Source organism: Emys orbicularis, chromosome 10 (assembly GCF_028017835.1).
Source record: "Emys orbicularis isolate rEmyOrb1 chromosome 10, rEmyOrb1.hap1, whole genome shotgun sequence".
Classification (NCBI taxonomy): Eukaryota; Metazoa; Chordata; order Testudines; family Emydidae; genus Emys; species Emys orbicularis.
Window position 1 is genome coordinate 53446780 of NC_088692.1, and position 26289 is coordinate 53473068.

A 26289-nucleotide genomic window follows, 5' to 3' on the forward strand; every position below is an offset into this window, starting at 1 on the left:
TACGAAAACTACAGAGCTGTCTGCTACCATTGCTTAAATAGCACAGTGGTCTCAGATACCTTTTCTGTTTGCTTTTGGTTGCCTGAAGCACTTATCCTCTCGAAGGCCTGCTCAGCCTCGTCTGCATCCTTGCACTTCTGCTCGTAGGTCTTCTTTGACTGCATTAAAATAAATTCAAAAGAATGTTTTCTTTTTGGGCTAGATAACCCTCTCCACCCTGACACGGTCTCTTCTGCAGGCAAGGGGAACAAATCAGGCATTAGGTTGGAACAATTTACATTTTAAAAACTTTTAAACATTAATTTAAATTTTAAAATTGAAAGGGGCACAATATTAAATTGATATAAGAACGGCCATACTGGGTCAGACCAAAGGTCCAGGTGTCCCAGAGGGAATGAACAGAACAAGTAATCATCAAGCAATCCATTCCCTGTCACTTATTCCCAGCTTCTGGCAAACAGAGGCTAGGGACACCATCCCTGCCCATCCTGGCTAATAGCCATTGATGGACCTATCCTCCATGAATTTATCTAGTTCTTTTTTTTAACCCTGTTATAGTCTTGGCCTTCACATCATCTGGCAAAGAGTTCCACAGACTGACTATGTGCTGTGTTAAGAAATACTTCCTTTTGTTTGTTTTAAACCTGCTGCCTATTAATTTCATTTGGTGACCCCTAGTTCTTGTGTTATGAGAAGGAGTAAATAACATTTCCTTATCTACTTACTCCACACCAGTCATGATTTTATAAACCTCAGTCATATCCCCCCTTAGGAGTCTCTTGTCCAAGCTAAAAAGTCCCAGTCTTATTAATCTCTCCTCATACGGAAGCCATTCCATACCCCTAATCATTTTTGTTGCCCACCTAATCACAGATGGACATAAAAGAGAGAAGAAAAAGCAACCTGGATGCTGACATATCAAATGAGCAGCACACCAAGCAACCCGCTCCAACATCCCCATATGTGGTACTGACACTAGTCACTATAATTATTTATTTTATGACAGGATGCCTAGATGCCCTATTGAGCAGGGCACTGTACAGCCACACAGCTCTTCAGGGCAGGAACTGTTTCTCATTAAATGTCTAAATACTAGAGCTGGATGGGAACTGGATTTTCCATTTCTTGGGAAATTCTGCAATTTTTGGGGGGGGGAATGGAACAAAACAAAAAAAATTGAAATTTCATGCAAAACAATAGTCAGAGGGAGGGAGAATATTGTTTTGGGTTGATAGAAATGTTTCTTTTTGATCAAAAGGAAATGCTTAAAAAAAGGCATTTTGATAAGGTCAAAGTTTCATTTAAACTATAAAGCTTCATTTTCAAAGAATCACCATTTTCCAACAGAAAAACGTTCCATCTGAAAACTTCCAACCAGCTCTACTAAACGCACAAGACAGACGAAGGGTAGGAGGGGAAATGACTTGCCCAAAGTACACACCAGGTGAGTGTCAGAACCAGAAGCCAGGTCTCCTGAGTCCCAGTGACCAGTGCCCTATCCAGTAGACCACACTGCCTCCCATGCATCCCACAGGGTTAACCATGACCAGCTTAACACATTTTTAAATATGACTTGCCCTGTCCACACTAGGTGCAAAGTCCTGTTTAAAATGGTTGGTGGTTATTTGCATTGCAGTAGCATCTAGGTGCCCTACTCACAGACCAGGACTCCACTGTGCTGTACAAACACAAAACAAAAAGGCAGTTCTTCCTCCTGCCCCCCAGGAGCTTACAATTTAGGTAACAAGAAACACCAGGTGGGTATAACAAACGTGGGGAAGCCTAACAAAACAATACTAATCAGCATGGTAGGCAGTGACCTCAAAACACCAGTTGCCTATCTGTCATCAAGTTTTTTGTGGCATCGAGGAAAAGGAGAGTTGTAAGAAGGGATTTGAAAGAGAATAAGGAGTTAATTTTATGGATTTGACAAGGAGCACCTCCCATGGATAGAGGCAGCATGGGAGAAAGCACAAAGGTGCCTGGTTTGAAAACTGAACGAGTGGGTGATGGTAGCTGGCATCATTATCAGAGTGGAGGTTAAAACATGACCATTTTCCTAGTTCTAGACATGGCACTACTTAATCAACAGAGCTGCTCTCCGTGTTTATCCAGCGTTATAGATGCCAACCTCAGCCCAAAATAAGTTTTCCCTGCTTTTCACTCTAGTTAGCCCTCCAAAGTTAACAACTTCAGTAGAAATAACAGGAGTACTTGTGGCACCTTAGAGACTAACAAATTTATTAGAGCATAAGCTTTCGTGGGCTACAACCCACTTCTTCGGATGCATCCGAAGAAGTGGGTTGTAGCCCACGAAAGCTTATGCTCTAATAAATTTGTTAGTCTCTAAGGTGCCACAAGTACTCCTGTTATTTTTGCGGATACAGACTAACACGGCTGCTACTCTGAAACTTCAGTAGAGGGCACTAAATTCCATTGTTGCTCATGCATCATCATCGTTGCCATCTAGTTCAACAGCTGAGCCAAATTCTCTCATCGTTTATACCACTGGAGTTGCACAAGTGATCCTCAGGTCGCACTTGGCCTGTAGAATCTTCATTGATGGTGATGATGCATGAGACTGTAGGAATTCACTTGACTTTCAGATCCCCAGGCTGAGTAGGCCAGGCTGAATGGCAGAAAAAAAAATCTTAGCCTGTAAACTTGTTGAAAACAGAAATAACGCTGGCAGTAACTCAAAGTTAACCCTCAAGGTGCTGTAAGTGACCTTTAACTAGGCGTGGCAGGGAAAACATGCTTCCATGTCTTAACCTCATGGCTTGGAAACACATACTCTTTTTACTTTATTTCATCATGTTCTTGACATTCCTTTAAGATATTGTCTGCAATGAAAATTTCACCCTCCCACCCTAATTTTTCTCCATGTGCAACTGGATGAATGTATTATTAAACCACATAACTTACCTCCATTGTTTTCTTATAAAGGGACACCTTGCTCTTTTGCGCACGTTCCATTGCAATCTCGTACTGTAAGAAACACACAGGACTAAACATTTCTCCTTTTAGAGGCAGGATTAGAAGAGCAATTGTTGCACCATTTCTAAGAACCATGTTCCTGTGCAGAAAATGCCTTGATGTTGCTTTTGTAACTCACGCCCTTCTAAATGACACAGTGCAAAGCTAGGAAAAATTAATCCAAGATCATTTTGCTTCAGTGGCTTCCATTAATAGCCAAGAGGATATGACTTTGTTTTCTCTCCTTATCTGAAGAAGCTTAAATTGCATAACACCCAGTCACACTGTACATAAGCTTTGCCAGCAGAGTTCTGCGTAACAGCACAAGCCCTGGGATAGGATCTTGTGCTGCTGCTGTGTTTGTGCAGGCAAACCAGTGCCCCACCTTGCTGAGTAAGGACTTCTATCCATTCCAAATGTGAGCAGATCCTGTGTGATTAATAACAGATCCCATTACCTCTGTCAAATGATTATATTCTACCTAATTTCCATGGGCATCAGCAGGTTAGCTTGAAGGGCATTGGCCCCGCCTCTTCTTCAATTTGACATGGTTTGAAATACCCAGCTCCAAGCTTAAAAACAAGAGCCTTTCCTATTCGGCAGCCAGACATGACTCTCATCCCATGACATAGTCTTTTTAACAGAGCTTGATCTGAACACAGATGGCTTTGTTTCAGATTATGAAATTTCAATATATGTAATGCTTCTCTCCCAACAGCCTTGGCTGATCACCAGAGATCCTAGTTTTCCATGATTAAAAAAACCCCCAAATTCTCTGATTTAAAAAAAACAACGGATTTCTAAGGTCCCTGCTGATTACTGCTGTAAGTGTTTAATCCCCTTTTTTAACTTTGGGTAAGAAGGTTACTTCTATAATATCCTGCCGGAGCACTAAAATATACTGCAATTGAAGTAGTAGCAAAGAGTTTGAGCCTTGTGTTGAACTCAATGTCTAGATCATCTCATCCATGATGTCAGGGAAATGCTGGGAATCAGGGTTTCTTCCCTGGAGAATGTGGCGGGAGGAGGGGCATGGACGGCGGGTGTTGAAAGCTGGGGAAGGCTGAGCCTCCCCAAACAGTCTTGGGTGGCCCTGCCCATGCTCCGTCCCCAGGGCCCTTCCTGCTTCCTGGCACTGTGCTGTGGGGGGCTCTTTCCCCTGTGGCAGGGACTAATGGGGGCTGGCCTGTGCTCCAGGGCTGGGAGAGGCCACGTCGCCCACCTGTCTGGCGCTCCAGGGCTGGGGGAGGGATGATGACGGCCATGTGGGGGGACCCTCTGGGCTTCAGCAGGCCGGGTGGGGCCTCTGGCAGAAGGGGCAGGCCATGCAGGGGGGCTAGCCTCCCCGAGCCCAGGGTTCACCCGCCACCCATGGGGAGGGGAGTCTAATTCTGCAGTCTTTAGACCTTATTCAAGCAAAACTTCCCCTGGTGCCAACAAAGGTGTTGCCTGAGTAAGGGCCAAATGGTGCAGTCCGGAATGCTGCTGTTGCAGAGCTAGCACAAAGACACACACTGCTGTGTTTTGGGAGATCACCGGAAATGCTGGCACGGTTTGCTCTAGTGCTACTTTCTTGGCAGCCAGCCAATGGGTGACTGAAAGAAAAACCTGCAACAGACATGGAGAATCCAGAAGAGGTCTTTGCCTTGCTCCCAGTAAAGGTTTCTCTTAAAGGCTTCAAATGCAGAACTATTTCAAAAAGTTACAGCCCCCGTTTCCATGCAGCTCTCCAAGTAGTAAATGGGGTGGTGGAGAAGATAAATACTGATTCAAATATGAAACAGACATGGAATTGTGTCTAAATTGAATGTGCTTCATGAAGCAGCTGTGGAGCTTGAAAATCAGACAACAGCACTGTCAGAAACAGGATCGTTTTTACCAACTCTGAAATTCTGGAGTGTTTCATTGGCTAAGTTCCCATCTGTGCTATAGAGATGATGAGGTTGGTGCACTTGGAACTACCTGGATTTGTCCTGTTTTGTTTTAAAGGGGCGTGGGATGTGGAAATTTTGCATGGCTGCCAAAAACCATCGTTGTTTTCAGTGGCAAGTAGCCAAGCCCTTTATTTATTTCCAGATAGAACCAGGGAGGGTGTAAAAATTAACATTGTCACTCGCTTAGCAGATAACTTGTTCAAAGGATGCTGAATTTGGGAGGATCAAAGGGAACGAAAGCTGGCTTGAACATAGTTGGGTTCTTTTAATACAACACCTCTGGTGAATACTAGATTAATATCACTTATCTTGTGGATTTCTAACACACTCATCACCTTATTACTTAGGCTTCAAGTTCAACACAATGCACAAACTTTTGTTACTGCATCAATTTCAGTGTATTGCAATGCTCTTACAGGATTTTTACTGAAGCAACCTGCTTAGCAAGAGTTTTAAAAAGGGATTAAATACTTAGGGCATAGCTACACTTGCAGATGTAGAGCACTGAGAGTTAAACCTGCCTTCGTAGAGCGCAGTAGGGAAAGCACTGCAGTCTGTCCACACTTACAGCTCCTTGCGCACTGGCGTGGCCACATTTGCGGCACTGGGAGCGGTGCATTATGGGCAGCTATCCCAGCATGCAAGTGACTGCAACGTGCTTTTCAAATGGGGTGGGTTGGAGTGTGACAGGGAGTGTGTTGTGTGTATGTGGGGGGAGAGAGAGTGGGGTTTTGGGGGGCTGAGAGCATGTCAGCATGCTGTCTTGTAAGTTCAGACAGCAGCAGACCCCCCATTCTCCCCCACATCTCTCTCACAGCATTCCACACTAATGGCTTGCATGCCGGCTGTCAGAAACGGAGCTTTGAAAGGGCATTTCCGCATTCCTACAGGAGTTCAAAACAATGACAAGAGTGGCCACTTGACTTAAGGGGATTATGGGACGTTTCTGGAGGCCGATCACAGTGCAGTAACCCAACCCCTCGTTCACACTGACGCCCGTGCGTTGTAGCCAAGGCACAGCAAACGTTATTCCTCTCGCCGAGGTGGAGTACCAGCAGCGCTGTAGCCGCAGAGTCAGAGCATTCTACATGCCTTGCCAGTGTGGACGGGGAGTGAGCTAGGGCGCCCGGGGCTCCTTTATTGCGTTGTAACTCGCAAGTGTGGCCAAGCCCTTACAGGAATAAGACTAGCATCTGCAGTTACATTAGCTAGAAAGTGAAAGTGACAAGGGCTCTCAGTCTTCATAGTTCAGAGCATTATCTCATCACCAGCTGTGATCACAGAGAGAGAGATTCACCCCAGTATCAAGTTAGCTAGGAGCCTGGGTGGAAGGGAGCGATTATCGTGCATTGAAACATCCATAGCACATTGCTGGAGACAACCTATCAGAATAAATGGGCCATTGGTCTGACAATTCTTATATTTCCTCACCTTTTTTCGTTGCTCCTTCTGTCTTTCTCTGAACTCCTCTATTCCTTTCAGTTCATCCTTCAGCATCAATGCCAGTTGGATATGAGAGTTTCCAACATTTTCAATTTCTAAGACAGATGAGAATTTATAGACAGTCAATGAAAAGGCCTCTAATAAATACAAAGTCAGGTTTTTCAGCATGTATTTACTGGGAGGTGGCATGAATGTATTCCTTACATGCACCTGGCAGTCTCAGAAACTTAAGGAGGGCTTTTTTTATTCAGATCGTTGTATTATCTCATCAGTTAAAGGAGGATAGGACTCATCACAATCCCCTTGATGCCTGCAACATACATGGGGCCAGAACTGCTGCTGTTTGTGACACTTGCCAGGAGAATGTAAATAGAAATACTTTTAGCTGGCCCCCTTTCACTTCTTCATATTCCCACCACGCACCTCCAGTCTTTCCCCTTTCTTTTTAAGGGCTCTCGCTCTTCCCCCTCCATGTCTCCCTATTGACCCCAGGTTTTTTATCCACATTGTGATCACCTTCCCACCCATCACACTGCTTGACATCAGTCTCTCTTGTCAGCCACTTCCCAATTACAGTCAGGCTTGTCCCAGCACTATCATCCAATTAGGGGGGCTGAAAATGGGCAGGGTTCAGTAGAGATGGAAATATCTTACTCTTGAAATAAAATTTTAAAATATCTGGCCAAGATTTTCAAAAATACTTAGTGATTTTAGGGTGCCCAACTTTGAGATGTCTTGAAAAGGGCCTCTTTGTCAGAAAGTGGTGAGCACCCACCTCTCTGAAAATCAGGCCCCTTCAAACCAGGAGTGACCTTAAATCTCTAGCCACATTTGAAAATCTTGGCCTCTTTATCTAAACTGTAGGCAGTGTGTGCAACTGCACCGCCTCATTGTATACTAGGTAATTATACTATTATGTCTTAGGGGTGTAAAAACTTTAGCATTTAGCCCTTGGTGCACAAGAGAGTGCATATTCCACTGTCTTGATGAGCCTGGGGCTTAGATGAGGGTTAGTTGTCTGTGCCTCAAACCAGGTAAGACTGAGCAAGTGTTGGGGAAGCAGCCCAAAAAGTTGGCAAAAATTCCATTATTACTCCTAACTAGGGGAGTGCGGCCACTGTAGCACAGACGGACAATCTGAGTGTGTTAGACCCTGGAGTGTCTCTGTGTGTCCAGGTTGTGACCATGGTGAAGGGTGCTTTCTGCCGACTGTGCTGGTGAGATGGGTGTGCCTTTGCTTACTGTCATTCATCTGGGGGGATTTGAAGTACCTTACAACTGCGGGGATGTATGACAGCCCCCATTTTACAGATGAGTGAACTGAGGTATAGAAAACTAAACATCCTGATTGCCGGAGATGCTGCCTTAAATAATTTGTCCAAGGTCACACAGCAAATTAGTCTGCTAGGGGTCACTCATTGGCCAGCTGGTCCTTTTTGATTATGTTTCAGCCATGTATGGTCAACTCATTGGTGCGGGGTTGGGATCCTGTTTCCAAAAGAGGAGGAAATCCCTTCCCTTATTAAGGGGTTGGGCTGGGAGGGGAAGCATAGTTCACAGTGCAGAGACCTGAGGACCTAAACTGGAGACGGTTTTAAGGCTCTTTGGTTTCTTAGGAATTCAGGAGGAAGGGGGGTAGCAAAGGAACTGGGATGGCAGCTTGGCTGTTCCTCTGCTAGTGGATTATAGTGGGTACAGTGCAAGCTGTTGGGGAAAGGGCATTTGGACTAAATGTGGAGCTACTTGTGACCCCTGTGAATACTATCTCTGTATACTGTGGATTAGAGTAGTAAAGGGTGTAAATAATGGGCAGTAAAACACTTGGAATAGAAAATCCGTCTTCCTCAGTGATGGCTTGGCCCCAGGACAAATCAGCCATCAATGAAAGAACTCCAACAGGGATGGGAAGGCGTATATAAACTTACGTTGCTTTAGGACCTCGAATGCTGCCTTCAGAGTGCTGAGAAAACAAACACATACTTATTGGTATAATGTCCTAATGACAGACTGTGAATCTAAAAAAAAAAATTACACTACCAGACCTTTACCCTCAAAGAAACACAAAAATAAATAAAACCTTTAATAGCCCTATCAAAAAAAATTGACCATGCAAATGGGCGAGAGATTACATTTATAGGTTATCATTAGGCCATGCAATCAAATGTTTCATGAAGCAGGGAATTAAAGACTTCTGAACTCCTGGTGCACTGGACTGTTTAACCCCTTAGTATTAGTTATTACACGTGTTAATATTAACTTGTCTGTACCAATGTCTTGGTGAGAACATGAATACAGGGAAATACAAATGACCAGTATAACTGATATTTGGAATAGTAGTCCGAAAGAGGAGATCTCTGAGGACAGAGATAGGTAAGACCTCTGTAGTCAGAGATCAGTGCTGGTCAAGTGAAAAAATTCTCTAAGTTATATCTTGTTTTTAACTCCTTAGTAATCCTCACAGCAGGAGCAATGCATTGGCTGTATAACATTACCTCCCTCCTGCACTTCTGTAGCACCCCCTTGTGGTACTGTCTCCAAATTCTTTAAAGAAACCAAATTAAGACCAATGGTTTTCAGAGCCATACACTCTAGGGGTCTGAAATCATGGACCATACAGTGGCTTTTCACAGTTGCACAGTGCAGTATGAATAAGCTCCGCCCTCATAAGACGGAGCCCTCAGCACCAGGCCATGAAATACAGGTGAGACTAGCAAGACAAAACATTACACTGGTCAATATGAGCAGTCAGATGGAGCTGGGTCAAAGTAAGAGGTGGGGCCTTATAATGGTGTTTCACAGGGGGCTGGTAAAGGGCAGTAGTATATTGTCTCTTGTTGTCCTGGGTTGAGTAAATGATAATCAGTCAGGCAGATGAATAGGGAACAAGCTGCAAACGTTTTAATGAAGCAGCAGAAAGAACAGCAAAGAGGTAGAGAAGTATTTCAGAGAGAGTTGCCATAGGCATAGTGGGCACTCCCCACTTTACCATTCTGTTGCAGCATTGCTGCTCCAATTGCACACAGGTCTGAAGAGCCTGGTCACCAGTGGTTTTACTGGGGGCTGTATTGTGAATTTAGAAGTTAATCTTTCCAGGGCATGGACTGTGTGACCTTCCAAAGGTCTGTACAGGGGCTTGATAAAGAGAGAGCCTGATATGGCCCGTGAGAGGGGAAGAAATATTCAGCCAAGCTTGTGAGTGGCACTTTTGAAATACTCAATGGCTAAAAGCATAAAGTTTTGCCACTGAGGGAGTGGGGAGGGATGTGTGGCCCTGCCAACCCCTGGGGGACAGAGATCTATGAGGAAATCATGTACATCCTGGGCCACCCTAGGAGGCCAGAGACACACATACTAGAGCCCACATTCTCTGTGGTACTTTGGACGAGGTGCAGGCTCCTGATGGCAGCCTGGCTTCCAAAGAAGTGTTCCTGCAGGCACCTGGCTCAAAACCCACACTTTGTACCCTGTCTGATGCAGCCTCCTGCCCTCTCCAATACTGATGCTTCCTGTGGGAATTCCGGATGCTTTTCCTTTGGCTGAGACTTGGAGCTGTGTTTAAAAACATTCTAGGCGTGGCCTTCACATCCGTTTTAAAGAGAAAGCAAATCCCTGGCTTCTGCCTTGCCGCACTCAGGTTTCATGTTAAAAACATCACCACCACCACACGCAATCTTGGCAGAGCTGGTGCTGAACTAGCCAAGTGGTAGCCCTCATCCTGTCATGTCAGCATCTCCAGTGCCTTTAGCATTGACTGCTTCGAACATGTAATCCAGTCCTGAAGCAGAGGGGTTGCTATTTTCAGTCCTTGGGTGGACTGTATTTGTTAAGCACCACTTGAAGGTAGCTATCGACACCTGGGCAACAATTAGGTTTGCTTCATCACATAGATCTTCATTCTGCTCTTGTATGGATGCATGCAGCTCTCAATGACTTCAGTAGTGCACAGATCCAAGGGCAGAAACTGGGTCTGCTATTGGAGAATTTCCCTTAGTACAATCTGCCTGTGCTACTGGACCTGAGGCTGTCATCTTTAAAGATATGCTGCCTCCCCATTCTTCATGGCACATGCTTAGCCAGAAGGGCAAAAAGTATAGTCTATATACCGTATGCCCTTCCAGAGGGGCCTGTTTAGGGTTTAAATTGGACATAAAGCAGCAAAGAGAAATAGGACCCTTTTTCAGGTCTTGAAGCACCCTTGTGGACTCTTAGGGGGAAAATATAAAGGGAAATGGACACCATCATGCAGGCCCCAAAGAACATCATGAAAACCTTGAGTCTTGATTCAAAATTTGCTAGCACGGCTACCTGTAAAATGTGTGAACAAAAAGCCTTTTAGCCAAAAATGATCAATATACATCTTATTTTCAAACTGTTTCAGCTTTTTGTGTATAAACCAACAAAATATTTTCCCTGAAATGAGTTATGAGTAACTGGTGGCTCTAAAAAAAAATTCTTTAAAGGCTTGAGTTGGTGCTCTCAAAATCCTCTGCAGTAAAAGCGGGCTCCAAGCTGGCCTGCAAAAGCCTGTGACTCTCCTTGGATCACTAGGATATAGCATAAAAGATTGAATGTCTTTTAAAATATGCTCCTCTGTTGTTGTGAAGGTGCCCTTGGATTTAATTTTATCCCTGTGTTCCCAAATATGTATAACTTGGCTGGTGTAAACTTTTGATGCAAACTGAAACTTGGAGCATAAGGTCTCAGAAATGAAGGAGTCTTTTTACCCAAATTTGAAATCAAATAATAAATTGAGTACAGCGGGTGGCTTATCCATTTTTGTTCTAGATGATATGATTGGGATTTTTTTTTTAAAGTAAACATAATTTACAATACAAATTGGCCCTTGCTTTTGTATATATCTTGTAGTGAGGGTGGGGCACTTTATTAGATACCTCATCAGAGTAACATACAAATATTGATATAAAAAACAAACCCAGGACATTTACTGTTTGCACATGCTGTTTGCACAGCATGTTGATCTATCATTTCCAGAGTTTTTTCCTGGAGCCTGAGGTGTCAGTTTCTGCCAGATGTAGTTAAATTGCTGTATTGGATATTGAAGAAAGATACAATCTCAATACCAGAGGAAAAGGAGTTTACTCTCTTTAGTCTTGAAGTGGTCTATGCTATCAGAGTGGTTTATGAAAGGAAGCCAGATGTTGTGATTTACTTTCTTCTGTGGGCCCTTTGAGTGGAGGAGGGTTAGTCTGTCTTCCAGTAAGCTGAATAATGTCCCTGGCTACAAGCAGCTGGGAGTAACTGAATCTAACCTTTTTTGTGGGGTTTGGGGGAATAGACATGCACATAAACTTTGTAAACAGATAGGAGGGAGAATAGGTAGGTCAAATTTTAGGCCTAAGAACCTTCAAATATCTCTTTAATCACTTGAGTGCTGCCCAATATACCAGGTACGCGGCTTGCCGCCCCAGGCACGTACTTGATGCGCTGGTGCCTGGAGCCGCCCCTGCTCATTTCAGAGCCCCTCTCCATGTGGGTGTGATTTCCTATTGAGATTTATAATGTTTTTGTTTTGATGTCTGTGGGGTTGGGGATACCTCAGTTTTAGTCCGTTTGAACAAAATTCATTGTCCCCACATTCACGTTTTTAAGGTGGGGGGGAGGGAAGTCCCACTATTTCAAGTCAGGAGGGTTGTTAAACTAAGTTACAGGCAAAGCATCAGCCTTCGCCTTGAACCTCCCCACAGCAAGCCCGCTTGCTGGCATCCTTGTGAAATGTCTATAGAAATGTATTGTGTGTAATTCAAGCCTTGCACTTAGTCAAGCATGGATTTAAAGACCCAGTTTTCATATGAAACTTTGGCAGAGAAATGAAGGGTCTGTATTTGGGGTTAGAGTCAAGGGAGCTGTAGCAGATGGAGCAATAACCAACCACCAACTTCAGGTGATTTTTGCCATCTAGTGGCTGAAACCTTTTTCTGTTAACCAGGCTACAGATGTCCTAGAGATTTCATTCCTTACAGTATTCTTAAGACTTTTAAAATATTCAGCACACTGTTGAAAGAAGTAAGTGTTTTCTGAAGTATTTTGAAATGAGCACATTAAAAACATGAGCATTGCTTTTCCTGGGTACTTGCTCAGGAAGCAATCACCATATGTGTTTCTTTCCTAGATGAGCTTATACCTTGTCTGGAAATATGAAGATGCGGGATATGGAGTAGGGAAGACTTTCACTATAATTAATAATAATACCTGGCTCTTATATAGTGCTTGTCATCAAAGTGCTTTACAAAGAAATGAAGTGACTTGCCCACAGTCACCCAGCAGACCAATGGCTGAACTAGGAATAGAACCCAGGGCTCCTGAGTCCCACTCCAGTATTTTATACATTAGGCAACACTGCTTCCCCTTGTAGCTTTCTTGACTGGATAGACATTGCAGGGATTGATCACTTGAAAACTGACCCTGGTTTTCTTCTATCAGGTCCTGTTCTCTTTGCTGCCCCACCCCCTCAAGGGTGGCCCTTGTTTGGTGCCTAATTTCCCACGGACCAAATGCAACTGCTGAGAAGAATTGGATCAGATTATAAATCTGTTTTCAATGCAAAGTATCCATTGATCAGAAGTAGGATTTTGTACTGGGATGTGGGATGGTGAGCCTTAAAACCAAGCTCTGTCCCTTATTTTTCATACATATGTCCTTTGTTTCCTTGAAGGTCAGGTGGCTGCCCTGCAGCCCTTCTACTCTCGTCCTTTTGCCTTATCTGCTGTTAAGCAGAGAGAGAGAGAATGCTTTATAGACCTAGTCTGCACTAGAAAATATCATACCTGTTCTCCAGCAAAAGTGCAGCTGCACCGGCGCTAGCAACAATGTGCTGTTGATGGGATTCAGGGTGCTTTCACCATTGTGTCATGAAAGCCTGGCTTCATGACAGAGTGATAACATTGCCTGCATCCTGTCAGTGCTGGTGTTTGCATCCTTGCTAGCACCAGTGCACGCTGTTGTGAAACAGCTACAAAACGTTCTAGTGTATACTAGACACACTTCCTGTTGCTAGCAACCCAGCTCTCTGCTTAGCTTCTCCCGAAGCCCCAACCTCTCACTCTTTCTGCTCCACGTCCTTTTTTCTATATCCACTAACATTTTTTGTCTGTGCTGTTTTTTACCCCTGCCTGCCCACTAAAGTGTGTTCAGCTGCATGTGAATGAGCTGTGGCTCAAAGCCCCAGCTTCCTTCCTCAGTTGTTAAAGGAACAGTATATCTCAAGAAACGCTGGGCTTAGATGTGGATCCAACTGAAAAGTGGAATGTTTGCTGTGTCAGTTTGAGTTTTTCTGAATGTCTTGCCCCCTCCCTCAAGCTCAGAATAGCCTAACGCAGTAATTTATGAAGTGCCTTTACTATTGATATACAGGAAGATAAAACAGTGACTCTTCTGACAGGAAAACCACAGCTTATTTTTTCCTTCGCTTAGTGAATAGGAGTGGAAAATACCACTGCCTCAATCATATTTCTTATAAATAACAGCAACACGATACACCATGTTCTCTTTATAAAAAGTGTGGCTTTTTTAAAATGGAGAGTTAGACCATTGCCTCTGCTATGCAGACTCTTCAGCCCTAAGGAGAACACTCCCCAATGGCTGTTGTACTCTGTGCCCAGGGTGAAAGTAACTTAACAGACTTACCAGTACACAGGGCAGCCAGGGTCCTGGGCAAGGTGGGGGGGGGGCAGCTCTGGGCCCCTGGAAGGGGCGGTGCCTCGGGTGGAAGGGGCGGGGCTGGAGCCAGACTCCCCCAGCTAGCCCTTCAGCGCTGCCCGGCCCACACCGCTCAGGACTCCGGTGGCAATTTAAAGGGCCCTGGGCCCTTTTTAATCACCGGGCCCCAGGGCAGCTGCCCCTTTTGCTCCCCCCCCCATCAGCGGCCCTGCCGGTACAGTTGGCTGTGTACCGGTGGCCACTTTCTTACTGATATGCCATACAGGACCGTATCAGCTTACATTAACCTCTGTCTGTGCCCCAGGCAAATTAGTCCCAGCTACATATCAGGAGACCAGTTAAATATCAATCCCCTCTCTTCCTTCAGTGGCCATGGTTAACATCTGGCTTGGTTCTAAACTACCAGTATTTGGACTAAACTAGGTTTTAATCCATAGATTCCAAGGCCAGAAAATGTAACCTCCTGTCTAACACAGGCCATAGAACTTCCCCAAAATAATTCCTAGAGCAGATCTTTTAGAAAACATCCAGTCTTTATTTTAAAATTGCCAGTGATGGAGAATCCACCATGATCCTTGGTAAATTGTTCAAGTGGTTAATTACCCTCCCTGTTAAAAATCTATGTAGTATTTCCAGTCTGAATTTGTCCAGCATCTGGCCAATGGATCATGTTGTTCTTTTCTCTGCTAGATTGAAGACATATTTTTAAATATTTGTTCCCCATGTAGGTACTTATAAACTGTAATCTAATCACGCCTTATCCTTCTCTTTGTTAAGCTCAGTAGAACGCGTTCTTTGAGGCTATCACATAGACTCATAGACTCATAGACTTTAAGGTCAGAAGGGACCAATATGGTCATCTAGTCTGACCTCCCGCATGATGCAGGCCACAAAAGCATGTTTTCTAACCTTTTAATCATTCTCATGGCTCTTCTCTAAACCCTCTCCAGTTTACCAACATCCTTCCTGGATGTCAGAACTGGACACAGTATTCCAGCAGCAGTTGCACCAATAACAAATTCAGAGGTAAAATAACCTCTCCACTTCCATTCAAGATTTCCCTGTTTTATTCCTCCAAGGATTGCATTATCTTTTTGGCCACAGCATCACACGGGGAGCTCACATTCAGCTGATTATCCACCACAACCCCAAAAAATTTTTCAGAATCACTCTCACCAGAATAGAGTCCCTCATCATGTAAGAATGGTCTACATTCTTTGTTCCTAGGGTATAAATTTAGCCATATTAAAATATATCGCTTGCCCCCAGTTTACCGAGCAATCCAGATTACTCTGTGTCAGTGACCTGTCCTTGTCCTTATTTACCACTCCCCCAATTTTTATGTTATCTGAAACTTTCATCCAGCAGATTCTCATGGCTGTGTTGTAGCTGTAGTGGTGAGTAGAATGGATTTTCATCTTGAATGGTTCCTAACAAGTTGTCTTCCTTCAGCAAAAGTCAGTAATGGGACAATTTAGGTTTCTTGAATCCCTCAAAATTGCATCTTCCAATCTCATTTGTGGTCGGCCTCATGCTCTACTTCCATCAACTGCAGCTATATAAGTCTCCTATAAAAATGTAACTTCTTCTGCATGTTGGATAGGACTCCCCCCCACCCCCCTTGCAGTCATCTTGTTCTCAACTGCTGCAAGACTGCAACTTGTCTAAGTATCTCATCATTTGTGATTAATTCAAATCAATGGATGTTAAGAATATGCTGTAACTTTTGATATTGAAAACTATTTAGTTCCCTCTCCAGCCATGTTTCTGCTCCATATAATAGAGTTGTCGTCATCTCTATTGCACTGAACATTCATATATTAGTTGTCACACAAACATCTCACCCAATCCTGAGCCCTGGCATCTCTAGGCTTGGCAGTTCATAGCCTTTTACCTCCAGGCTTGCCGCATCAATTATGAAAGTAAAAAAACTGCTTGAACCCCAGCACCTAAATGCTTTGAGCCCTGGTACCTCTTTCATTACAAATTAGGCACTGATCCCACCACCCAAACAGAGGCCTCTGAAGATGCTGAAATGCCGTTGACGCAAAACCAATCCGATGTGCGACTTCTTTGGGTAAGGTACGTCCTGCTGTCAACTGACTATCCAGATAGATAATGACATTGAATGGGTGAATAGTTTTGCCATCTACATGCAGCGTTGGCAGGTTATTGGTTTCTGTTTTATAAGGCATGTATAACTTTGGTTTTATCACCATTGAACTTAAGTCCCATAGATTCTGGCAGTTTTTCACAGCTCTTCCAGCATTAGCTGTAGTTGGTCAATAGTCTCTCCAAGTAAAGCATCATCATCTGCATACTCGAGATCCTCTAAAGATTAATCTTTAAATTTCACGCCTCCTACTTTGGCCTCAGTCAGCTTTGTAATCAGACAGTCGATCTTTATCAGTGATGATTTTAAGTTTTCTTCAGGTAACTGATAAAAATGTTAAATAGTATAGGTCTAAGAACCGATCCTTGCGGGACCCAGCTGAAAACACACCTGTTCGGTGATGATTCGCTGTTTACAGTTACATTTTGAGACCTATCAGTTAGCCAATTTTTAATCCATTTAATATGTGCCATGTTAATTTGATATTGATCTAGTCTTTTAATCAGAATATCATGAGGTACCAAGTCAAATGCCTTACAGAAGTCTAAAAGTTTATTATTATATCACCTCAACACTATTATCTTTAATCAAACTTGTAATCTCATAAAAATCATTAGTTTGACAGGATCTATTTTCCATAAATCCATTTTGACTGGTATTAATTGTATTACTCATCTTTAATTCTTTATTAATTGAGTCCAATATCAGCAGTACATTATCTTGCCTGCAATCAATGTCAGATTGACAGACCTATAATTACCCAGGACATTCCATTTACCCTTTTTAAAATATTGATACAACATTAGCTTTTTCCCAATATTCTGGAACTTCCCCAGTGTTCCTAGACTTGTTGAAAATCAACATTAGCCATCCAGCAAGCTCCTCAGATAATTCCTTTAAAAAGTCTTTGATACAAACTATCTGGGCCTGCTGACTTAAAAATGTCTGACTTTAACATCCTCATGAGATACTAGTGAAATGGAAGGAGTGATAGCCTCCTCATATGGTATGACTACAACATTTGTTTTTTCTTCAATAAATATTTCTGTTTTGTATTTAACACTTCAGCATCTTCTGAATTATTTTTGATAATTCTACCATTTCCATCTATTAATGGTCTAATGAACCAATACCATTGTTAAGATTCTTTTTGTTTCTAATACACTTTAAAAACTCCTCCTAAATGTCTCTAACTCTGCTGACCATAGATATCTCCTATATCTGCCTTCACTTCCCCTCTAAGCCAGGTCAGTTTTTAAACCAATACAGCCTTCTTCCTTGATTGTGGGATTGTGGCTTTTGGGGCATCTAGTAAAGTGTTCTTAAACAATTCCCAACTATCATTTACATTTTTCTGATTAAACTCTTTCCCCCAGCTGATGTGGCTCAGAAGTGTTTTCAGCATTGTGAAACTGTCCCTCTTAAAGCCCCAAGTACATATGTTACTGGTCTGGACTTTATTCTGTTTGCACTTTACAAATGTGATCAAGTCATGATCAACTGTACCTAAGCTACCATTTTTAGTTCTGTGATCAATTCCTCTATATCTGTCAAAACAAGGTCTAATATAGAATTTCCTTAAGAAACTATCATCTATAATATTTAGAAATTCCAAGGATGTTTTACTACTGGCAGCATATGATTTCCAACATGTGTCACTCAAACTGAAGTCCCCCTTGATCATGCAGCTTTTGTTCCTACACATTATAGATAGGTGCACAAGGAAGTGGTCATCCTGTTCCCTAGTGTAGTTTGGTGGTCAGTAGCAAACACCAACTAATACCCTATCTTGTGCTTTATTTGTTAGGACATTGATCCATATTTGGTCAAGGTCATTTCCTTGTGAGTTGCCAGTGACCCGGAACAGGTAATGCCATTTTTGACCTAGTGCCACTCTTTTTCCCCCCTCCCCCCTTTTTCCCACATGAGCCTTCCTAAATACGTTATAACCATTGATTTTAACATTCCAGTCATGTGACTCATCCCACCAGGTTTTAGTAACACCAAGTAGATCAAATTTGTGCTCATAAATAAGCAATTCCAATTCCTTTTGTTTGTTACCCAGGATCTTGGAATTGGCTTACATAGGCAATTAAAGAATTTTTTCGCTTCGTGTCCTTCGGTTCCTTGGCTTAATTTTGTTCTCAATAGTCAAGGTATCCTCTTGCAAAGTCTAAGGCTGTAGCATGGTTTGGGAAACGAGTTAAAAGGCTGTTTGTTTTGTCCTATGTATTATGAATCTGGAGCTATGTCCACACTGCAAAAAAAGGTGTGTTTTTACCTGGCGATAGACCTGACCTCAAGATAACTAACTTTTGCTGATATAATAATGTTATGGGTGTGACTGTATGCAATTTTTATATCTGCAAAACCCTTAACATACACCCGATTATACCAGCAAACCCCCATTTTGATGGTACAACTCAGGAAACTGGTATAAGCACAGTTCTGCTGATATAAGCACAGTTCTTCCGCATAAGCTGTGTTTATACTAAGAGGGTTTCCCAGTGTAGCTATACTAGCAAACCTTTTATAGTGTACTCTAGACCATACTGGGGAAAAAGCACAGAAAACTTTTATCTCCGTGCAGCTAGTTGAGGTCAACCCTATATCCCGCACATGGGATTGACCAAACTATGCCAGGTTAAAAACTATGTTGGGGAACTAGGCCCTCAGTAGGGGAGCTTAGTCAAGACCAAATCTTATGTCAGGTTAGAACATACAGTTAAAAAATTTGGAGACCAATTTTGCTAGTTCCTTTAGGTGTATTATGATCCATCATAAATTTAGCAAAGACTTTGCCTCTGATGCTAGGATGCTTAGTCGTATGCGAAGTATAAGAAAATGCAAACACCCTCAGAATCACCTATGACATTTGTATCATAAAGTTAAAAACAAAATAAGGCAAGTAACATAATGGCTTTAAACATATAACCAAGGGTTTTAATTCATTTTTATTTAGGTAGGTGGTAAATCCTTTAATCAAACCCATAATGAGAGCCATGAAAATATAGGTTAGTTGAAAGTCCACAACTTTTCAACAGGTAACTGTGACTGAAAAAGTACACTTCATTCCTTAGTATCTTCAACAAGACCCACATTCCTACACCAGCCTAACAATATCTAAACTACAAAGGGACCTACGCAGCATAACCACTTCCGCCCTCTATCGTCTGACAGCTTCTCTCTGCTTCATTTCATGTCAAATCTAATCTAGTCATAGATCCTGCAATGGGATCATCCATACACATGGTCCCTTACTCTTTCATAGAGTCCTGCTGACTTCAAAGTACAATGTGCAGACCCTTTCAAAGATCAGGGCCTTAGAGTGGAGAATAAGAGCTCTGCTGTAAAGTGACCATGCAGGGAAGCAACTTTCCAAAATGATTTGAGCTGCAAATCAAAGAGCAACTTGTTGATGTTCACAATACGGAAAAATTCAACACGACCTGTATTGTTCTATGTATGTTCTTATACTGTGCTTATCAACAGAGTATCTGAGCTTCTTCCTTTGTTCACCATGTATAAATATAGCACATCTTTCAAAGTCTGTTATGAATTTTGCTTTGTATTTGTGAGACTCAAGTATATGCTCAGTGCAGGATTCTCACTATTTTAAGCACTGAGGAGAAGTGCATGGCAGAAGTGGGTTTGCAGGCATGTCCCTTCCCTGGTGGCAGAAGAGGATGGCAGAATAGGAAAGGGGGAGGAAAAAAGAGGGGAGATAGCATACACATGAGAAGAGACAAGGAAAGGAGAAGCAGGGGCATGAGTGTCTGAAAATCAGGCTCTCCAACTCATTTGCTCAGTGTAACTCAGTGGTCCTGGTGTCACTCAGAGCCAGGGAATACTCCTGAGCTCGAGCATGGAGCCACTTTGCAGCACAAAAGGACTCTTTCCCTTAAACACAAAGGGCACAAGTTTGGCTGTGAATCAGCCATAATGTGTCAAGGCAGCATGACTGTGCATGTCACCCAACCAGGACAAGGGCAGTCTAGCCTGGTGGTCAGGGTGAGCGTCAGGAATCGAGGACTAGGGTCAGAAGCTGGAGCCAAGGGTCAAGCAGCAGGCCAGGAGATAGATACCAGAGCCGAGTCTATCAAGCTGGAGTCAGTAGTCAGAGCCAAGGGTCAAACCAGAGGTCAGGAACTGGAGCAAGCAGAATACCAGGCAAGGGGGATTCAAGGCAGGGGAAGGCAGAGGCAAGGCTGGATGTAAGCACCTAGGACCAACAGAACCAGGTACCACAGGAGCAGGCACAGTGGTGGGCATGAGCACTGAGCAGCCAGCAAGCTGCTGCTGGCTTATGAGCCGGCCTGCTGGCCCCTCCAGCCAATCAGGTAGCCTGCGGCAGGCCAGCTGTAGTGATGAGGCTGCCTGGAGACTAGCTCAACTGCAGGCCCTGATTCCTAACAGCAAACTACCATTGAGCACGTGCAAACTCAAAGTCGCTCATTATTCAGTTAAAAAACCTTTGCGGACATCCTTTCCCAGTTGTGTGAAACATATGGATGTGTTTCATATCTTTACCACTTTTGCCCAAATATGACAATCTGGTCTCTCAGGCTTCAGAGTGATGTTCAAGTCCAAAGCCTGGAGAAAGTTAAAAGTCCTAAACCCGTCCTCTCTCCTCCCCCATCTAACATTCATGCAGATGAGACTGACTACAAATTTAGGTTGCAGACATGCAAATATCTCAGGCTTTATTTTAATTAAAAGCTCTGAAAACCTTGACTGTACTTGTACTGATATACCCTACTCCTCCCTTTGAAGTTCTGCTCTGTGGCCTCTTTTTCCAGTTCTTTCACTAGGGCCTCCCAACCCCTTGCATCCCAAATGCACCAATGATGGGAGGTCCCAAAGTACATTGGAAGATAAAGGTGATTAAAATATAAGGAGTGGCCAGCCAGTCTCTCCACTCCTTCCCTGTCACAAGAACCAAAGTGGACAGTTGGGACTCTAGTGTGAACATGCTTAGAGAAAAGCTCATTGTAAGGGAGCTGGGAACAGGCCTCTGTCTCCTTTAATGTGTTGTAACAAATTAGCCTGGGCCCTGGCTAATGCCTCCACCCAACCAATGAGTTAAATTTGGACTACAAGGCTAGAGAGGGATACACTCACTCCACCCCAAATCGGAAGTAGCTTCCACAGCTGCAGAGCTCCAAGAACAAGAAGCTACAGTGCCTAAATTTGCCTGGATCAGGCTATCTGTCTAAAATAACTTTGTGCAGCTGGACGTTAGCCAATAGTTTTTATTACCATGGTAACCAGCAGCAACTTCTCTTATACTAGGAAATAGAATTACCACAGCAGGGCCCCCTCGGATCTCTGATTTAGAGAGGCTTCACAACTAGAGGAGGCCAGACATGGCCATCTTCAGTACCAATTCACAAAGAGTGATTGGCACTTCCTGGAGCTCATTCCCACATATGCCAAGTTTCAACTGTGCTTTCTGAGCTAGTGTTGAAAATGCTTTTGTTTGTCCTTCATTGACATAAATACTGAAGTCAGTACCAGAACAGGGGAATCTACCGATGAAAGCCACTGTTCAGTGTGCTAGTGCCAATGGGGATAAAGATGGAGACACCACGTTTTCTTCTTCTTGCTAATTAACCGGTTTTGTTATTAAAATCCTGTTTAGCTCGCTGAGTGTCTGTAGTCAGATCTCATTCTGCATTGGTGCTTTATTATATTGTTGCCCCTCTGCCTATCAGTAGCAGATGTTTGTGAGGAGGGGGGGGGCTTACAGGTCAGTTTCCCAATGGAGGAGAAATCAGTGATGTGGAGTTTGGGGAAATTCTAAATATGGCTTATCTTATTGAGACATATACACCAGTCCTGGGACAGAGGTGGTCACAAACTGCATGCAGGTTATCCCTTCTTCCAGGGATCATTTTAACGCCAATGCCCAGGTCCCAGAGAGTAACTGCCACAAGAATTAACTCTAATCAGACACCAGTGCAGTGAGCACACTTTGCTGCTGGCACAGCTGCTTCTACCTAGAACGTTGTGTTATCAAAACTAACAATGCACAGCATGTCTTCTTAAGACTGAACATCTGCTCTCACACTAAGACAAGAAACGTGGAAGACAGCACCACTTGGTGATAACTGCCATTATAATGTATTTGGGTACACACAAAGCAGCGGAAAAGCTACAGGGTTGTGGTTGTATTTGAATAGATGGCCACACCTTCCCTTGGAGTCATGGAGCAGCAAGTGGCTGGTAGTTACATAAGTAGAAATAATTGGGAAGGGAAGCCAGACAGAGATTAGGGATGCAGGTTGCTAGGCCACTGGAAGAAAAGGACAATAATCTAGTTGAATAACAGTAGGGAGTGTTTAAAAAAGGGAATGATCTGCAAGCAAATTCTTCTTTTCTGTTGATAACAGACCTACATTATTATGGTTTATGTTCTTTCAGAGGTTTGTACCTTTGTACAATTTTTATCATTTTGTTTAATTATTTCTACTACTTAAAATATAATAGCTTTAAAAAGTTGGTAAAAATGTCAATTGTCACTATAATACTTAACACATGCATGGTGCTTTTAATCTTCAAAGGGCTTTCCCATCTGCGCTGCACCCCTCTGAGCAGCAGGGAGGGGTCAGTGGGCCAGCAGGTCAAGTACTGATTTAAAGTTGTGGCACCACAGAGAAAATGGCAGGTTTGCTAGGGAGGGGTGAGGTACTGTTGTATTCCCGGCTTCTATTGCCACCTCCTTGGGGGCAGAGGTGAGGTTGTGCAGGGAGCATCAACGTATCTCTGTGTTCCCAGCTTTTCAAACTGTTCCGTTCTGGAAGGGCAGGTGGAGCACAGAGCGCTGCTGAGTACCTGCAACTTTAACTCCATGTTAACGATGTTTTCGTGTGTTAATTAGATTAGAACTTGTGTGGGAAAGGATTAGAACTTGGCAGTTCCTGACTCCTATGCCTGCGTTCAGACTGCGTTCTTCTTTGGGTTCATTTATAAATAATATTTTTGAACTAAAATTACATTTTGAAAACTTTCTGGCCTTGGTTATGGTAACTTTTCTGTTGTACAAATGGTGCCATTGAGTTATTAGTAATAACTCAACTAAGTTCATGTCAAAATTCCTCTTCCTACCATTTCCCCAAACACGGCTGCTTTCCTGATTGTACAACCTTAGAATCCCCACTCAAGCCTTCTCACTGGCCAAGTAATTTGTTTGTAGTGAACCTGAAGCAGTTACTATATTGAGTACCGAAGAAATCATTAGTTGTTACTTGTGATGCAGCCTCCTGAGCGAATACTGCTGCTAAACTCAGGAAAAAATTATTGAATATGGTATTAGAAGGCAAGAACGTCTCCATTATCACTGGAGGCCCGGCCTTTGTTGTGTTGGATCCAATTTAGGAGAGGGGAATCTTTTTTAATTTTACCAGGGAATTATCACAGCAGACTGTCCTAGGTATATGATGCACAGGCAGGCTGGTTTGGATAAAATACAAGTAACTTCATCCAAAACTTCATTGGAGGCTTGAAAGAGTTTGGTTACCCCTTAAGAACTAGCCTGGAGTCTCTTCCTCTGGGGCCCAGTCTCTGCATGAATCTTTGGTTCTAAGGATCCATATCTTGGCTGCTTGGTCCTCCCTCAAGCCCGAACTTGTCAGCCGGCAAGTTGCCAGCCCTCTGCTTTCCCCTCTCCATGGCACACAACGGTTAGCTGCAGGCCGTACTCCTATCAACCCACGATATCTGCTGTAAAGAAGAGGCAGCAAGCTCACAAAGGTGAACCCTGGTGGCTGCTCCCTCTTGCCGGTGTTCACTGGTGCTGCTTAGTCTCCTAGCCTCATTCCTTTCCCATCCCAGCTGGGCTGAGGTGAAGACCTGATCAGGCTTTCCTGTACTGCAGCTAGTTTCTTCTTGCAGCTCTTCTCTAGTTCCCAGGCCACTTCTCCAGGTAGAGTGGATGTTAGAGAAGATCCCTGTCTCTAAGCTCCCTTGGGGGCAGGAGCTGTAAAGTGCCCCGTGGCAATGACTGACTGTGAAGTTGGGCAGAACTGTTCATATTGGCATGGGTATTTGGGGCTCTATTAGGCTGTTTGCTGCATGTCACAGTTGTGCTATCTGTGATTTGGCAGATATAATTGTGTCTGTGAGGAAGGTTCTCTTGGCTGCTTTTCTGTCTGCAGTGTAGGTCTGCCAGTGGTTCTTTGTCAGTAGGCCAGCTGTTCCTGGACTGGGGCTGTGTAGGTTTTATGCCTTAAGCACTCCAGCCCCTTTTGCCTTCCTGCTTCATTTCATGTAAGTTCTTCAGAGAATCACTGACTTGTGGGAGCCATGGGGATATTTTTCAACCAGTTCATCAGTCACTTCAGTCAGCAGTTGTTGGTAATGTTCCATCAGATTAACATCTTGGCCTTGCCATTGTTTCTCTCTGGGGCCTTCTGGATGTTCTCTGGGATTGGGTATTTATGGGGGTAAATTTTCCTCCCTTGTATCAACCTAAAAAACTAGGAGTAATGGGATGAAATTAAGAGAGGGAACTTTTTTAGGCTGAATATCTGGAAAAGCTTCCTGACATTGAACTCTACTAGAATATGAAATAATCTCCCAAGAGAAGTGATGGAAAGCCCCTTCCCTAGAGACATTTAAAACTGGACTGGACAAAAGACTAGGGCACAATCTTTTACTGGCAGGAAGATAGACTGAGTGACCTGAGGTGGTTTTTTTTTTTTCTTTCCACCTCTAGCTTTTATGATTCTATATATGGCATGACACAGGAAGTTCACTAAAGTGTTCTGCAAGAAAAACTGAAGCTGTTTTTCCTGCTAATTGTTGAATATGAGTCACAAATTCAAATGCTTAGCAAAATCCTTAGGTTACATTTCAGATTTACTGCTGCCCAGATGCAGCTTTAAAAGCTGCATTTGAACACGCCGAGACATTTTATTCCTAGTTCAGTCTAAATTTTGGAATACTATTGGGAGTGACAGACTATTCACTATTTCACATAGATGTACAAGTTTCGTTTAATTTAATGGCTAGGCAGTTAGAATGTGGAATGTGAGGTTAGTTGTGGTGCAGTTCTTTTAGAAACTTTTTGACTATCACTAAAAAGCGACAAAGAGTCCTGTGGCACCATAAGCTTATGCTCCAATACATCTGTTAGTCTATAAGGTGCCACAGGACTCTTTGTCGCTTTTTACAGATCCAGACTAACACGGCTACCCCTCTGATACTTGACTATCACTAGTATGTTTGTTCCCTCTCTGAGTCTCTCTGACTGAATTGCTTCTTCAGAGTTACTGTCTGCAGCATATATCCAGGCAAGCAAACAAAAACATGACATGGTGTCAAAATATATGCTATAAAAACTACATATTATATTTTCATTAGTCATGCCATTATGTGCCATGCTTAGATCTCAGTTTTGTCTAGTTTATATCCCCGTATTCTAGACAAGAGTCCCTTCTCAGTCCATCTGTGTAGCTCTTTAAACAATCAGAGAGGATGCTGAGTGACGAAAGGTACTTTCTCTCCTTCTCAACCCCAATAAACCACTACAGTGAGACATCTGGGACAATATGCATCACAGCGAAGAGGATCACTACCACTAGGCTGGCCATGGTTTTATAGAAACATTCCTCTCTAAATGAGCTTTACAACACTTACAACACACTGTGCCAGTGTATTCACCTCTTTGTCCATGACAAAGTATTATAAATACCAGTATAAAGTAGAGATGGGCCTGAACCCAACCCCTGGATCTGAACATCACCAAACTTTAGGGAAATTCAGATTCATATCCCAATGCTGAAACCTAGGCCTATCTTTAGATCAAATTATTATAGTTACTGAGGACACAATTTCCATAGGTTGCCTATTGAAGTTGTAGGACAGCAGCCAAAGCCCTTCATTTCTGTAGGCACGATCTCTGGCGGCCCTACTTTGCCAGGAAGGAAATTTTGAAGAAATTTTCTTGCAAGTCCTGGACTTTTAAAAGGCATACAGATTTACTGGAGACAAAACAGTCCATCATTAATCCACTCTCTTAATTCTGAAACCACTAGTCTTCTTTTTTTTTTTTTTTTCATTTTCACTCTATGAAATGGACCATCAGAATGTTTAAAACCATCTTCAATGGAAATTGCAAGATTGCAAGAAACTGATTTCCCCAGC

At 43.1% G+C, this 26289-nt stretch overlaps 1 protein-coding gene across 1 annotated transcript in view; it reads right to left on the reverse strand.

The window, feature by feature from the left end:
* The window catches only part of PSTPIP1 (proline-serine-threonine phosphatase interacting protein 1), a 92429-nt gene that overhangs the window by 21515 nt on the left and 44625 nt on the right, over positions 1–26289 (reverse strand). The window contains exons 4-7 of the mRNA XM_065412284.1: positions 8279–8313; positions 6342–6448; positions 2926–2988; positions 60–158 (exon numbers count right to left, since the gene is read on the reverse strand). Coding sequence (XP_065268356.1) covers positions 60–158; positions 2926–2988; positions 6342–6448; positions 8279–8313 — 304 coding nt within the window. The remainder of the gene's footprint in view (positions 1–59; positions 159–2925; positions 2989–6341; positions 6449–8278; positions 8314–26289) is intronic.